General features: G+C 42.2%; 1 protein-coding gene across 1 annotated transcript in view; it reads left to right on the top strand.

The window, feature by feature from the left end:
* CSK (C-terminal Src kinase) overlaps positions 1-16,711 on the top strand; it is an 81,605-nt gene that overhangs the window by 51,108 nt on the left and 13,786 nt on the right. The window contains exons 2-5 of the mRNA XM_083183668.1: positions 4,622-4,698; positions 5,237-5,350; positions 6,199-6,311; positions 15,024-15,243. Coding sequence (XP_083039794.1) covers positions 4,684-4,698; positions 5,237-5,350; positions 6,199-6,311; positions 15,024-15,243 — 462 coding nt within the window. The 5' untranslated portion in view covers positions 4,622-4,683. The remainder of the gene's footprint in view (positions 1-4,621; positions 4,699-5,236; positions 5,351-6,198; positions 6,312-15,023; positions 15,244-16,711) is intronic.

The following is a 16,711-nucleotide window of genomic DNA, read 5'->3' as shown; positions in this document are numbered from 1 at the left end:
CCCTCTGCTGCCGCACTCCCCACACCTTCCGGTCCCCTGCACGGGGCCAGCGCATGCACAGTAACTTCATAAATACTGCACATGCGCTGGCCCAAGCCTCCATGGGTTGCCTTTGCAGCAGCCCCCGGGGATACCTCCCAACTCTTGCTGGAGGCAAGTAGTGACATCCTTGCGCGCTGCTGAAATTAGGGGCGTGGCCTCGCGACAAGGGGCCATTTTCCAATGCTGTGGGGGCATGGCTAGCAGCTCTGTAAGCTGCTGGCAAGCCCCCAGCCCCTCTGCCTGTGGGAATAGTGGGAAATGCGCACAGCGTCTATTCACTGGGTGACGGGGGGGACTCCCAACTGCCCCCCCCCCCACCACGGGACACTGCCGGACGCGGAAGGGACGTTCCCGCGGTATGTGGGACAGTTGGGACGTATGCCCGGAGGCTTAATCAGGTTCCCAGGTCTGGCGCATGTGCAGTATCTTCCGTGGTACTGCGCATGTGCAGAACCTGTTTTGGGGCATCTCACAGGCTGCATCTGACTTCACTTTAGGCAAGAGACAGTGGCGGATTTTACCTGGGGGGGGGAAGGGGGGCAGTTGCTATTAATACAATTTTTATTGAAGACAATTTTTGGGAGTGTGAGCAGTAACATAGCCAGGTTTTGAGTTGTAGATGAGCTATGACAAATAGGTGCCATCATGGATAATATGGCTGCAAAATGTGGGTGTGTGACTGCACCATAGTGAGTCTAGCAACACCCTTCAGAGCGTTACTTACCAGAGGCACCTTCTGCAGCTATGTGCAGCAGATTGCATTTCAAGTTCCTCACCGATCAGGACAAACAATAACATAGTCCCGGGGCAGAAATGATTCTACTAAACATGATACAAAGGAAAAGAAGTATTAAAATATCCTATTTACTTGCCGTTCTCAGTTTTGGTTAGGTGGTGGACTGTTTGTCCCTCTTGTTACTTTTTGACAGCCACCAGTATTGGCTTTCTTATAATATTGAGTAGTTCTGGAGATAAAATGCCGAAAGAATAGTTATTGCAGACAGTGAGTTGTGGGAGAAAAGAAGTGGAAACTGATGGAATGGGGGCAATGGGAGACATACAGACAGGTACACATATGGTTGAAGATGGAGAGACTGATACAAATATAGTAAAAGAAACCTAGAGACGCCTACAGAAGAGTGGGGGATGACAGTTACATTGAAGTTCTGAAGGGAACCTGGGATTCTTGTGGAGGAAGTGAAAGAGGGAGCGATGACACACAGACGCACCCTAACCAGTGCAGCCTGTATACATGGCAGATGCAGTTGAACATACACTTTTTGTGGAGTATTTCTTTGCACTTATTACTGAAGATACACAACTATGTTGTGAAATGTTATGGCGGCATTTCAGTTGTACAGGTTGAGAACCCCACCTAGTATAGTTTACTGATGACTAGTAGCAAATCAAGCATTCTCCTAGGGCCGGGCGCTCTACAAGAAGTGCATAACTGCATGCATAATGATCTATGCATTTATTTCTGTGGAGGCAGTGCAGAAATGCATATGCCTGTTTTATGTCCAGGTCTGCATGCCCCAAGTGTTTCCTGTTGACGAGCTGAAGGTGCAAGGAACAACCTGTACCTGAGCATTTTTATTTGTTTAAAAGCTGACGTCCATGGCACTTTAAATGTTTACCAGTTATCCACCCCTGGCCTATCCATAGTACATCTTTGTATGTGTTATATGTTCTTTTATTGTAGTCTATAAATACAGTTTATTTTCTGATATGATTTAACAGGGTGAAGGACTAAAGCTGTCTTGGATACCCTTAGGGCAGGGGTTCCCAATCTTTTTCTAATCACGGCACCCTAGAGTATCAGAATTTTTCCAAGGCACCCCTAGGCCCCAAAAATATATATCAAATTAAGTAGATTGTGTTTATATGTGCTTCTTAGGTCAGTTATGTGGTAAAGGGCAGGATTTGGTTCTGATTGTACACATTTTATGATTGGCAGCCACCAGCACTGGTTTTGTCCAGAAATAATTGATCATAAATAATTTGAATTGGTCCTGGACGACCAACCCGAGGCACCCCAGGGAGCCTAGGCGCACAGTTTGGGAACCACTGCCTTAGGGTATACACATAGGAGCTGGTACAACTTGCACAATTTATCACTGCTCCTCATGCAAGTGCACACCTCTACAGATGGCTCGCATGCATCTGATGTAACTCAGCTTGCAGGTGTGGGTGGTAATTGGGTGCATTTGAGGAGTTGTGTCACTGCAGAAGTCTATCTGCTGGCAGACTGAAGTTGCACAGCTGGTAATAGCTATATGAATAGGAGTTGTATGGGCTCAGAGATGATTACAATGTGACATACAAGTTAATATTCACATTTAGTTCTGTGCACACAATTGAGTGTAGTTACGGTTGACGTGCACCACTGCTCAGCAAAATAATCTTTAAAGAGGTTGTTAACTTTTAAATAATGGTGCTCATACATTGATAATTAATTGGGGACTTCCCTATTTTGCAGATGACTGGCTTGGGCTATTTATTAGTTCCGACCCAAAAATGATTAAGATTTGTCAGTCTGGAATTATTAATATGCTATATTATGCTGATCGTCTGACAAATGTCTGATCATCAGTTCAGCAGATCGAATCAATGAGAATTCTCCAGAATAATGCAGGTCATACACCATTGCCCCGATTCCCCTAAAACAGTCCGATCTGTCAATCAGCAGACTCCTGAGATTGCCAGTTTTTAAGGGCACTGGCAAAGTACAGTATTTTAGAGTCTATTTACTGGAATTCCAGTCAGTGACTCAGCTCATTATCAGGGAATTGCTGGGTAGATTTTATACAAAATAACCTCTCTCCTGGCTAAGGTAGCAGCTGATAGGTGAGTGGTGGTTCCTGTTCAGTCAGATACAGCATTACAGATTGGCTAGGTGGTTTCAATTGCCCATAGTGATGAAAGCCCCCAAAATGGACTCTGGCGGGTTTATGTATTTATATATTTATTTATTTTTTTGAGGGGGGGGGGGGGGGGGGGGATAAAAAGCACCCTGCATGGTTTGCAGCACCTTGTCTTCACAGTGCATTCGTTTTTACAAATGTCCCCACAGTGTGTTTTAGACTAGTGAGTCTGTTTATATTTAGGCTTAGCCTGCTAGTAATACCACTACATCATACGGCAATGTTACTGGGTGTCTACAAACTTTCCACTGTGCATCACAAAACCACTTCCTGTTCTGTGGCTGTAATTTATAGCTACGAAGTCTAAAAAAAACTTCTTTGTTGATAGTAGTTGCATATATAAGAAACCCTATGCTGACTTTTTCTCTTATTCATTCAGGGTCGAGTTTTCATGATGAAACCGTTAAATATTTATATCCTGAAAGAGCTGTCCGAATTTGCAAAGTATTACTATGCTTCAGCATTTTTATGTTCTAGAATGAAATAATGTTATAAGTAGTTATGTTTTTACTATATTAACACAATTCAAAATCGAGAAATGTCCTACTCTTTACGCTGTTATATTGGTCCACTTGGAACAAGTATCACAAAAAGCATGAACATCAGTAATCAGACCGCCCCCGTGCTATTACACCTTAATATTCCTATTTTTCCTGTTTTTTATTTTTTCTGTCTTGCTACAGTATTCCCTTTCATGCTATTAAAAGTAAGGGATGCTTACAGGAACAAATATGTGAAGCAAAAAAGTCAATCACCCTAGTGTTAACCTGGGCGTTTGTGTGCAGGTGGTTATTAGTCAGTGATCGTGTGTAGTGCAGTATCGAACCCACTCCTGGGTATTATCTTCTACTTTGTACCAATATTAATTATTCCACTACACAATATCACTGACCTATTAGAACTACACCCAGGTTAGTGTTAGGGTAACTTACTTTTTTTACTCTATTTCAACTGGGCGGGTGGTTACCCGCAACCATCCTATTAGTGCATCTGCACACCACCCCATCTTTTAAACCAATATTTGAACCCAAAATTTTTCCTTGAAATTAGGGACATTGACTAGCACACCACCATTGTCCTGAGACAATGTATTGTATTATGCATTGTACTTGTCTTTGCGTTCAATATTCTATGGTAATTTTGGCCACATGTCTGGACAAATCTAACGGATCTGACCTTTTGCAGTGTGTTTGCCAGGTGGCTGAGATATAATATAGATCGATTCACTATAGGAGGTCAGTGCATGTTAATGAAGGACAGAAAAATAATCATTCCATCCTTCATTACCAAAGCTCCAGTGTGTACAGGTGATCTGGGCTGATGGGTAATCGTTTCGATGTCTGAACGAAACCTAGTCGCTCCAGTAGGTAACCGGTTTTATTTAAGCACAGTTGTGTCTGGATACAGAATGATCTTACATGGAATTCACCTTCTGTTTTGACTTATAATTACTTGGGTCTCTCTCCTGGTTCTTATGTTTCTTTTAAGATGCAAAATATAATGTATGTCGTGGGTTGTACTATATATAGTAACTTGTATTTTTCTGTAGTATTGTGTTTGTATAATTACTCCCTAATATTAAACAATTTTCCAAATGTTAGATGATTCCAATTTTCCATAAATGACACTTAAAAAACTGTTGTGTTCTCTCATAGATCTAATGATACCCTGCAGATTAGCATCTCTCTGAGTCCGTTTTCCAGAACTGACTCGCAAAATGTCTGTGGTGCAGGTATGTTTCTGTATTTAATATGCTAATATTTGCACTGTTATTCACACTAAAAAATATCTTCCTTGGACCTATTACATCTATGTATAAATTCCCTTATCCATTTTCCTTCTATTTTAATAATTTTTGATTGTGGGTTTGAATGTGTACATTTTTTCCAAGATGTTCTCTTAGGTTTGGTGGAATAGAAAAAGTATTGTACTTTCTATATGTCAATCGGGCACATTAAGGAGTCTGCAGGACCTTTCGGGGAACGTGGGCCTTATCGCCAGAATTCCAGTAGATTTTTTTTTTTTAGTTGCACTGGTTGCATTCATGATACAATTCACTCTGAAAATGTTACAATATATTTGTGCTTTGGGCTTTTTTTTTTTTTAGTAGAAAGCAGTTTTTAATGATCGTTGGTATATACAAATCTGCCAAAGTGCGTGCCTGTAAATATGAGGTGTGTTCTTATCTGTGCTCATTTATTGGGAAGTTTGTATTACACATAGATTTAAACCCTTATTTCCTTCTCCTAATCTCTACTGCAATGTCATAGACACCCTGGCCAGCTGGTACGGAATGTGTAGCTAACTACGACTTCCAGGTCAGAGCAGACCAAGACCTTCCATTTAGTAAAGGAGAAGTCCTGACCATTGTTGCCGTTACCAGGGTAAGTGAGCATAGTAAAACAAAAAACATTTTGTGGCCACTAATATTTATTCAACGTGAGTAGATATAAAATATGACAAGTAAAATGTAATCCCCTGCTCTGTCATAATGAGATGGGGCACCTTTATAATTACCACAATTTTTCATGAGTTATATAGTTTACTTTATTATCTTTCTATAAACTAAATGCCTTCACATTAACAGTTCTTAATGTCTGAAATGGAAGTTACAATATCAGAACCATTATTGTTAATTTCATAAAATTGAAACTTGGTTTTGGTATACAGTTATCTCTGTGGGGGGTAAGAACAAACTGAAAATGTACAAAGATATTGTTCAGGATGTACAGGTTGAGTATCCCTTATCCAAAATGCTCAGGACCACAACCATTTCGTATATGGGATTTTTACGGATTATTATTTTTGTTTAATATTCTAAAAAAACACGTTTTTTTGGAATATTTCATAGAAGAGATTCTCCCTGTAATGTGTTCTGAGTCTTGCAGCCATGCTGGATGCCAGACAAACATTGGAGTTTTTTTTTTTAAAGAAGCAGTCGTTTACAAGGTTGTCTTGTAAATGACTGCCAGTATAAAAAAGCCTCAGAGTTCGGCTGACATCTTGAACAGCTGCCGGACCCGGAAGGCATTGTGTCCCACCCATTGGCTATAGATCAGCTTTTGGCATCACAAGGATAGAGGAGATATGGTCATTCAGTCCTTTGTGGGCTTGTGACCGTTCAGTGAAAATTGAGGTTGGGGTGAAAGCCGACATGTGACGCCACATTCAATGGGACTGCATTGCCCATGGTATGGTTGTGTGTGCATAATGGTGTCCATTTCTAATGCAGGATCCTAACTGGTATAAAGCAAAGAATAAGGCTGGGCAAGTTGGGTTTATACCAGCCAACTATGTGCAGAAGAGAGAAGGGGTAAAATCTGGGACCAAGCTGAGCCTGATGCCGTGAGTACATCGCATTTCTGTGTCCCTATTTAAATAAGAGCCTATCGTACACTGCATGTAAAGTTCTCACTACATACCTGTGTAGGTAGCTTCATGTTTTCAATTTATTTATAGATTTTTATTTACATCATGTATATGGTACTGTACTTCCCACTTGAACCCTTATGCAGGCCTGGCCAACCTGTGGCTCTCCAGATGTTGTCAAACTACAAATCCCATAATGCCTTGCCACAGTTTTGCTATAAGGGAGTGCTAAAACTGTGGTAAGGCATGCTGGGATTTGTAGTTTCACAACATCTGGAGAGCCACAGGTTGGCCTGTCCTGCCTTATAGAGTTTGGAAGTTGAGGAATGGCAATGAAGACTGCATTCCTAATCCTGCAAATGGATTTAGTTACTCACAGACACACATCCCTCAGGCGCAGACATGCTGTATGTTTGAGCAACTTCTTGAGTGTCAGATCTAATCTTCACACTGTATAAGGTGGAATAGCACCTCATTAAACTACATTTGAGCTTGGATGCAGTAAATACTCTGGATAAGACCGTGTATTTCACATTAACGCTTTGAGGCTCATTCAGGTGTGGTTGAAGCAGCGGTGATAGTGATGCATAGTTTTATCAGTTTATTTATTTATTTATTTACAGTTTCTTATATAGCGCAGCAGATTCCGCTGCGCTTTACAATAGTAGACAGTGATAAGACAAACTGGGTAACAACAGACAGACTTGGAGGTAGGAGGGCCCTGCTGCAAGCTTACAATCTATAGGGACATAGGAGGGAAACATAAGGACAGGCACCAGTAATAGCATAGCAGTTACAAGTCCAGAAAGGAAGCTATATAATACATAAGTGCCTCGGAGGGTTATGCATGTAGAACTTAAATATGATAGGCTTGCCTGAAGAGGTGAGTTTTCAGTTGCCATCTAGTAACAGGTGGGGAGCAGAGTGAATCTTTTTTTTATTTTGTGTGATAACTTGTGTTTGCAAATTGCTTTATATTTGTTTTAAGACTACAAAGACTCTGAATTTTTGCAGTGTATATCTATTAATGTATGTGCCATCAACTATAAAGCAATATTTGTTGGCTGATCTTCCTTTTCTATATCTTCTAATTTTTACTATCCCCCCATAAAAGGCTTAATACAGCTTCTTTGCTCATCTGAGACTGATTACAGTCTGACTTGGTTTCACCATTACCAAGTGGCTGTCTCTATCCCAGAACATGTTAGGAACTGTCAGTGTATTCAGGAGATAACTGCAACTTATGTCAAAGATCATTATCTTTCTTTTACGTATTCCAACAGGCCCTATAATGACCCTATACATTTTAAAAAGACCATAGTATGGCATTGCTGTGCTTTTGGCTTTTGATCTCACACACAAGGTTATGAAGTGCGTATATTACTATCTGTTTAACCTGCATCTGAATGGGGGTTCTGTCCTATCATCCTATCTCACACTGGGATTCAGTTTGTTGGTTGACCTAAAGATGGTCGACATGGGACAAGGTTGACAGGTCATTAGGTTGACACAAGCATTAGGTCGACAGTCAAAAGTTCGACATGGGGTTTTTCACCTTTTTTTGAGCCGACATGTGCCAGCAGGCGGTATAAAATAGTGTGCCGAGCGTAGTGAGGTACCATACCCAAAGCATGGCAAGCGCAGTGCACTTAAAACTGGGTCAATGTCGGCTATGTCAACTTTCGGGTAAAAAAACTGAAAAACCCCATGTCAACCTTTTGACTGTCCACCTAATGTTTGTGTCGACCTAATGACCTGTCGACCTTGTCCCTGTCAACCTTGTCCCCTGTATGTCGACCTAGGGGTGTCGACCTAATGACTGTCGACCATCTTTAGGTCGACCATACAATCCATGCCCGTCACATCAACTTGTATGGGTATATAAGCTAAAGCTACAGTAGTACGAAGTACTGATGCTTGCTGAATCTGCTTTTGGGTGGTTATCCCCAGTAAATATAATAGTGCATTTCTCCGGTAGGACAAGAGTGATATTCTGGGGAGATTTGATTGTGAAACCGGGGGGTTTTGTATGGGAACTTTAACTTGATTAAGGTGACATTCAATTGAAAGATCTCTGATTCTCAAGTGTACAGGCACAATGTGGCAGATTTTTAACCAGTTAGGTTGTAGCCCCCTTATTTTGCAGACAACAAACCAGTGATAATTGTCTCTTAAGGTGCCCACACACTAGAACAATTTTTTGCCCGATTAGCCGATTTCCGATGAATCGGCCGATATATCATCCAATGTTTACCGACAATCGGCCGATATCGGTCCGATGCGCGCTCCCGTGGATCTTATGCTGAATCTTCTGATCTTACATACTGCACGAAAGATCAGAAGATTTAACAAAAGATCCATAGGAACGCACACGGGATCTTAAGAAAAATCTTTGGTAAAGGTGTGCGCTTGTCTGAAATCTTTTGTCCAGGATGGACAAAAGATTTCAAGGCTAATTTATGCGCACATCTTATGATCGCAGATCTTTCTAGTGTGTGGGCACCCTTATTCAGATTAGCAGCAAGCTCCAGTTGTATATTTCTGTGCTGTGCAGGTGTATGCACTTTTGGTTATAATCCGTTGTAGTGTATCAAATCAGTGTATAATGCATGATAGTCACTGACTGTGAACATCTCACAATTCTATTGTTTTTAGTTTGTCTCAACCTTCTCTGTTGTGTTTTCCTCTTTCCCGCACACCCAATCTCTACTTTTTCGTTATTGTGATAAGCATTTCTAAACTCTTTATCTTTATTTCAGTAATTTCTCCTGTTCTTTGCCCTTGATTTACATAAATATTTCAGTAGTATTTTCCTCATATTACTTCCTTGTGTAGAATCCTGTTTCTTGGCTACACTTTCCTCGATTAGCTCCTGTGAGCACAGTGACAGCTCTGTCTTTAACACAGCAGCAGGTGACAATTTGCTCTATAATTGTTATAACAAGTGGGTAATCTGTGAGGCCACAGAGATCCTACTGTGCTAACATAGTTTACTGGTAATTACCTATGTATAAACATCTGAAGAACTTTATGCACTTACCTAAAAGTAAAGAATTCCTTTACAAATGTCCTCCTTGTGTCCCTGTAGTTCTCCTTTATAACACAGTGCTGCATTCCTGGCCACTTACACAGCTATTGTACCGCAGATACTACAAATAGCACATTGGGTGGGGGCTGTCCAATTAGATCACATATAAAATACATATTTCCATGAAAATGCACAGGTTCAGTGAAAACCGGGTGTTTTTGCAGCTGCAGTCCTGCTTTCTTACGTCTGTTTTCTGAGATTTTGTATCACTTGCATGAAGCAAAATCCCTTATAAGCCGGAGCTTGCGTCGGTTTATCTGGGCTAAAGGCCCCCATACACTATGCGATTTTGGGCCGATTTCACCCGATTTCGGCACTTTGGGCCGATAAATCGGGTGAAATCGGCCCAAAATCGCATGTTTGTGACATCTGATCCAATCTGATGCGCGTTCCCGTGCTCATCAGATTGGATCAGGTGGTCGGACCTGCAGAACATAAGATATATCGGAATCTGAGCCATCATGGGCACATCGTGGGTGCTTTTTAGCACCCACGATGTTTCAGATCCGATATATATCTATATGTACAAGTCAACTCCGGGTTCCTCCTCCTGGTTCTACTGCTCTGGCCTATCCTCCAACCCGGAACACACGTCACAGGAAGGGGCAGGCGCGATGGGAGAGAAGAGCGAGGACAGCAGACTGAGCAGAGGCAGTGAGACTCTCCCCTGCTGTTGAATGTCATGTCAGCGTCAACGCGGGCAGCTGCTGCTGTTGCTGGATATCAGCGCAGGCAGCAGAGCCCAGACATCCCCCCCTCTCCCCTGCTGCTGCTGGACATCAGCGTGCGGGCAGCAGAGCCCGGACCCCCCCCCCCTGCTGCTGCTTATATCAGCGCGGGCAGCAGAGCCCGGACACCCCCTGCTGCTGCTGGATATCAGCTTGCGGGCAGCAGAGCCCGGACACCCCCCCCCCTCTTCCCTGCTGCTTGATATCAGCGAGGGCAGCAGAGCCCGGTCCCCCCCCCTGCTGCTCTCTGTGATACAGTGGTTATGGTGTTTTAGATCTACAATGTCTAGGTCTATAGTCATATGGTCAACCACTAATGGTCGACAGGGTCCAAAGGCCAACATGAGTTTTTCATGTTTTTTGTGTCTATCAACATTGACACGAAGACACCATCTTTTATATTCTCCCTCAACGCAGTAGTGGATGGTAGGGTGTGAAATACTGTCTTTCGGCTCAATGTTGTGAAGTCCAAAGTCTTGCATGATAATTGAATTCATGATGGTTATGCAGGTTGTTTGTCATTTCTGAGGTCGTTTTAAATGATTAAAAGATAAAATGCAAATTGCATTATATATGTTTCCAAAAACATTGCGGTAATGTATGTTAACGTTTTCAGAGCTTATTGGGATTTTCAGAGCTTAATGTAAACTAAATAAATGACGTTGGTGAAGAACCTTATTGATTGGACCTTTTTTAAGTTCCCGATCACTGATGGCAGAAAAGCTCTCCTACTCCCAAATAGATATTCGATGTTTGTTTTTTGTAATGTTTGTTATACATGAAAAATGAGCGTCATGACATAATACGTATACGTCCAGATATACATTATAGATAGTTAAAGGTGTGTACACACGCATCGAATTTTTCTTTCGATTCGATTTGCTTTCGATTTCCCCAATTCCACATCCTTTTGATTTGGCCTTTGCTTTCCATTCGATCTGCACTTAGGCATTCGATTTCGATTTGAGTCTGCCATCACACCCTTCTCTGGCAGAGTATTCCATATCTTAACTTCCCTTTCTCTAAGGAACCCTTGCTTCGTTATATGAGAAACTGCCTCTCCTCTAACCATAGAGGGTGACTGCATGTCCTTTGTACAGTCCTCTTGGTAAACAGATAACTTGATAGTTCACTGTATTGACCCTTTATGTATTTTTATATATTAATGATATCCCCTCTTAAATGCCTCTTTTCTAATGTAAACATACCTAACCCTGTCTAGCCTTTCCTCATAACCCAGTGACTAGTCTAAACCCTTAATTTTGTTGCTCTTCTTTGAACCTTTTCAAGTTCCAAGATGTTTTTTTTTTTTATGGAATGGTGCCCAGAACTGTACATTGTATTCCAGATGAAGCTATACCAACGATTTATACAGTGACATAATCACACAGTCATCACTTGCCTCTATGCCCATTTTTATGCATGCTAATAACTTATTGATCTTTGCTTCTGCTCCTTCACATTGAGCACTGCAGCCATGCCAATGTTTGTGGCGGGGACGTGCGAGCGCCTCGCTCGTGCGTCCCACTCAGTTGGGCAGCGGGGAAAGGGTGCTTCCCTGCCCGTCTCTGTTGCAGGGAGCGGGCAGAGCGAGGAGACGGCGGGGAGTGGGGACAGAGCTGCAGCGCTTTTGGTGTAATGGGGCGCGCGTGTCTCTTGTGTGCACACCCCCTTCCTGTCGCACAGCGGATGAGAGCGGCTCCATCTGTATATTCCACATTTACATTTTAAATTGCTCGCTTCTTTCTGGCCCCAAAATGCATAACCTTGTATTAATCAATATTAAACCTTCTCTTCCATTTTGCTGCCCAATCCTCCAGTTTATTTAAGTCGATCTGTAGCGGCTACATCCCAATCTGATTTTATTACCTTACACAGTGTTAAAATGGACACTTTGCTCACTAGACCATCGTCTAGGTCAGGGGTGGGGAACCTTTTTTCTACCGAGGGCCATTTGGAAAATTTGAAAACCCGTCGGGGGCCATATAAAAATTATCAACTTAAAAATACACGTGGGCATTATACACACGGGCAGCAGCATATACATAAGGGCATTATACACATGGGCAGCGACATATACATGTGGGCATTATACACACGGGCAGCAGCATATATATGTGGGCCATTATACACACGGGCAGCAGCATATACATGTGGGCATTATACACACGGGCAGCAGCATATAAATGTGGACATTATACACACGGGCAGCGACATATACATGTGGGCATTATACACACGGGCAGCGACATATACATGTGGGCATTATACACACGGGCAGCGGTATATAATTGTGGGCATTATACACACGGGCAGCGACCTATAAATGTGGGCATTATACACACGGGCAGCGACATATACCTGTGGGCATTATACACACGGGCAGCGACATATACATGTGGGCATTATACACACGGGCAGCGGTATATAAATGTGTATATGACATATACATGTGGGCAGAGACACCAGGGCTGGCTAATTAATGTCCAGCATTGTGAGGGTGAAATGGATGACTTACAGATCCAGAGTTGTCATTTATTCATAAAAAGTGACAGTGTGGAGGAAGGGGGGGGTCACCCCCAAACAGGTTAATGTGATTATGTCTGATTATGATAATCAGACATAATCACATAAACCTGTTTGGGGGTGAATCCAGGGGTAAATGACAACCCCTGGATCTGTCAGTCACTGGGGAAGGGAGGGTGAGAGGAGCGGTATTTACCTTTTCAAGTTTATACTGATTTAGCTGTGGCAGCACAGCGTGATGGCTGCTGCTGCTGCTGTGGCCGCTGTACAGTCTCTGACAGACTTTGAACTCCGATGCTCCCGCCCATGCAGTGCATGGCGGGCGCATCCCAAGCCTCATGAGTCCCCCTCCCTACAGCCTGCATCACGCCCGCCAATCACTGCCAGCGCATCACTTCCACAGCCACTGTGATTGGGGGCGCGTCCTCCTCACGTCTACCCGGCAGCAGCCGTCCAGATTATCCGTGCGGGCGGCTGGTATGTGATATAGGCGGGCGGCTGATAAATTAGTGCGGGTGGCTGTACTTTACAGTAATATAGACGGGCGGGCGGGCCGGACATACTGGGTGCGGGGGCCGTATCCGGCCCGCGGGCCGGAGGTTCCCCACCCCTGGTCTAGGTCATTAATAAATAAATTAAGGAGAAGTGGCCCCAGCACAGAACCTTGATGTACACCATTTAAAACTTTAGCCCAATTTGAAAATGTTCAATTTACAACTACTCTCTGTTCCCTATTCTCTAGGCGATTTTTGGCCCAAGTACAAATGTTGCTGCATAGATCCAGCTCCTATATTTTGTAGATCAACCTCCTGTATCAAAGGCCTTAGAAAAATCTAAGTAGACCACATCTACTGCAATAACCTGGTCTAAAAGTTCCCACTCACTTCCTCATAGAAACTAAATATATTTAGTTTGGCATAACCTATCCCTCACCAATCCATGCTGGCTCCCACTAATAATCTTATTGCACACCAAGTACTCCTGAATGCTATATCTTAATATACCCACTAATAACTTCCCCAGTATTGATGAGAGAAATATGGGTCTATAATTTCCTAGATGTGTTTTCCTCCTTTTTTTAAATAATGGCACTACTTCTGCTATTCACCAGTACCTTTGTACCAAGCCTGATATGAGTCTTGAAAATGAAGTATAATGGCCTTGCAATTTTTGAGCTCCATTAGAACCCTAGGGTGTAAGCTGTTTGGCCTTCTAGATTTATTTGGTACTTACAGTATGTAATATCTGGGCTCCCGTTTTTCTTATGAGACCGCGTCCCCTCGCGGGGCTCGCCACGCTTCGGGCACGGTGGCTGCGCTCGCTTCGGGCACGTTGGCTGCACTCGCCACACTATATAAAATCAACTCCATGCGTAGTTGGATAGTAGGGGTATGAAAAAATGGGGTGCATTTAACATGGGAGCCCAGATAATACATAAGTACCATTTATTTATTTTAAGTTTGCAGAATTGATTACAGACTTCTTACTCGTGGCAGATGCAGCATATTTCCACATAAGAGGAAGAATGTGAAAAAATTAGATCTAGTCCAGGTTTCCTAACTGATGTTATCAGGGTTGGGCTGATTAGCAGCACCTGTGGCTTTTCAGGGCAGGAGGTCAATGTTCCTGATGGTGGAATAGCCACCCAGGTGATAAGCCAGGGGTGTGGCTTATCGCCAAATGGCCCACTCTAGTGTTCAAACTCAATTTCTAAAGTTGTGGTTATTTGTGTGTATATTAGATCCAAGAGCTTCCTCACCTGCACACAGGCCCATATACATTGCATTAAGTCGGTGTCAGTTTGCATGCATTTAAAGCAGTTGGAGTCTGTAGAGATCCCAATAAGAATTGTCAATTTAGGAGGGAAATATGTGTGTGTAATAGTGTTGTGAGATTGTTTTTAAAGTTACAAATTAACCTAAATAACAGATAGTACCCCAAGTGTACACAACCCAAAATTTACAAAATCTAACATCCAACTGCCCAGCATAGGTCATACTATAGTAGACTGAACTAATAACTTCTATTATCTTTATTGCTGAATGTACAGTACTGCTTGCCATAGTTGCCAAGTGTCTTACTATAGCTTGCACTCTTTTTCCTATGACAAGCAAGAACAGAAATATTATATATGCAGTCGGATAAGCTACTTCTACTTTTTTTTTAAATATGTAGATAGATGTAGCAAACTAGTGTTGTCTTATCAGTCTACATAGACAGTGATTATTTAACATTTGGGGCAATAACATGATGCCACAATCTGTAGAGTTTAATGAATTGTGTACATGGTATTATACAGTACTCCATTTAGGTTTTAGCTATAGATCTCTTGTCATCCTTTTGCAGCTGGTTTCATGGCAAGATTACAAGAGAGCAGGCGGAGAGACTCCTATACCCTCCAGAGACGGGCCTGTTCCTTGTTCGGGAGAGTACAAACTACCCAGGGGACTACACACTGTGTGTGAGCTGCGAAGGGAAAGTGGAGCATTACCGAATTATCTACAAGTCGGGCAAGCTGACCATCGATGAAGAGGCATATTTCGAAAACCTTATGCAGCTGGTGGAGGTAAGAGGCATCATTCAGAAGCTGTGGTCTGGCAGAGTATAAGCAGTATACACTGTTTATCCAGTATAGGTTAGCACTCACTGCTTTAGCTATTATGGAAGAAAATGTACAAATTAACATGATATGATTCATATGATGGGCAGTTCTTAATTACATTACTAATGATTGTCATGACTAATGCCATAATGTAATAGAGAAACGGCCTGCAAGAATAGAAAAGTTCAAAACAATTTCTGAGGAGCTTTTTATAATGAAGTCTATGTGACTATGTTATTGCTTAGTTGTCTAATTTATTCTGGACATAACTTGTTTTTATGCTGGACGTTATATAATATTGGCCTGCTATAATGCTCATTCAGTGAATCTCCCTCTTGGTAAATAAAGCTGCTAGTTTTAGAGGTGGACCTTTTGTGTATGTATCTGGCATCAATGGTTGATAACCTAATTAACATTAAGTAGGACAGTGAACAGAGTGTGGATAATTGCTGTACAATGTTTAAGTAACTCTATGCAATAATTCACTGTATGCTCATATGTAAGACATTAAATACATTTTTTTACACGTTTAAGTATGTATTCCTTATGCCAGTGATTTTCAGCCTTTTTACCTTGCGGCACACTAAATAAGATTTTAAAATTGCCAAGGCACACCATGAGATCCCACAGGGCAAAACACATTGGCCCCCACAGGAAAAAACCTAACCTATTGCCCCCCATATAAAAAACAATCACACTGGTCCCCACAGGTAACACAAATAAAATACATTGGCCCTTGAAATGAAAAGAAGAGACCAGTAAATAACACTTGAACTGGTGGTGGTTGTTAACTAGTTTGGGCATCTCTAGATCTGGAGGCACACTTGAGAACAGCTCAAGGCACACTAGTGTGCCACGGCGCAGTGGTTGAAAAACACTGCCTTATGCCGTATGTAGTAGTCTAAATTGGACCTAGACCACATTCTATTCTGGATAAGACAGAAGAGTTGGTTGAAATGCTGTGTACACACGGATACAATCATCATGAGATTTTGACTATATAGTCAAAATCGTATACAGATCGCACAGGTTTTTACCTTGCGATCCTGATGCGTGTTCCCGTGACAGCACAAATCCAGATAGACAGGGCAGCAATGACTAGTGCAAATCTGAATACTGATTGTATGAATTGTATGTAGATAGTACAGAGTTTGCAAAGATTGCATAGCACTCGAAGCTTAAGTCGAATATCAAGGTAATCTCACCGGGTGTACACAGTATAAGACTCTGCACAGAAACTTGATCTTTCCAGATCATTGGTCTGGCATATAGGGGCCAGTTCATTAGCCATCACTTGGCTGTAAATTGTTTGATATGGGTGGAAAACCTTGTTCCGCTAGAAATCTCACTAGACTAGAAGCCTCAATGGGAGTCAATGTGTGTTTTAGATCTTTGCTCTAGACTAGGTGAAATATAGGGTAGAATACTTATG

This window comes from Crinia signifera, chromosome 4 (assembly GCF_055691185.1).
Source record: "Crinia signifera chromosome 4, ASM5569118v1, whole genome shotgun sequence".
Lineage (NCBI taxonomy): Eukaryota > Metazoa > Chordata > Amphibia > Anura > Myobatrachidae > Crinia > Crinia signifera.
Note: the sequence above shows the minus strand (reverse complement) of the source record. Positions and strands in the feature narration are given on the sequence as shown.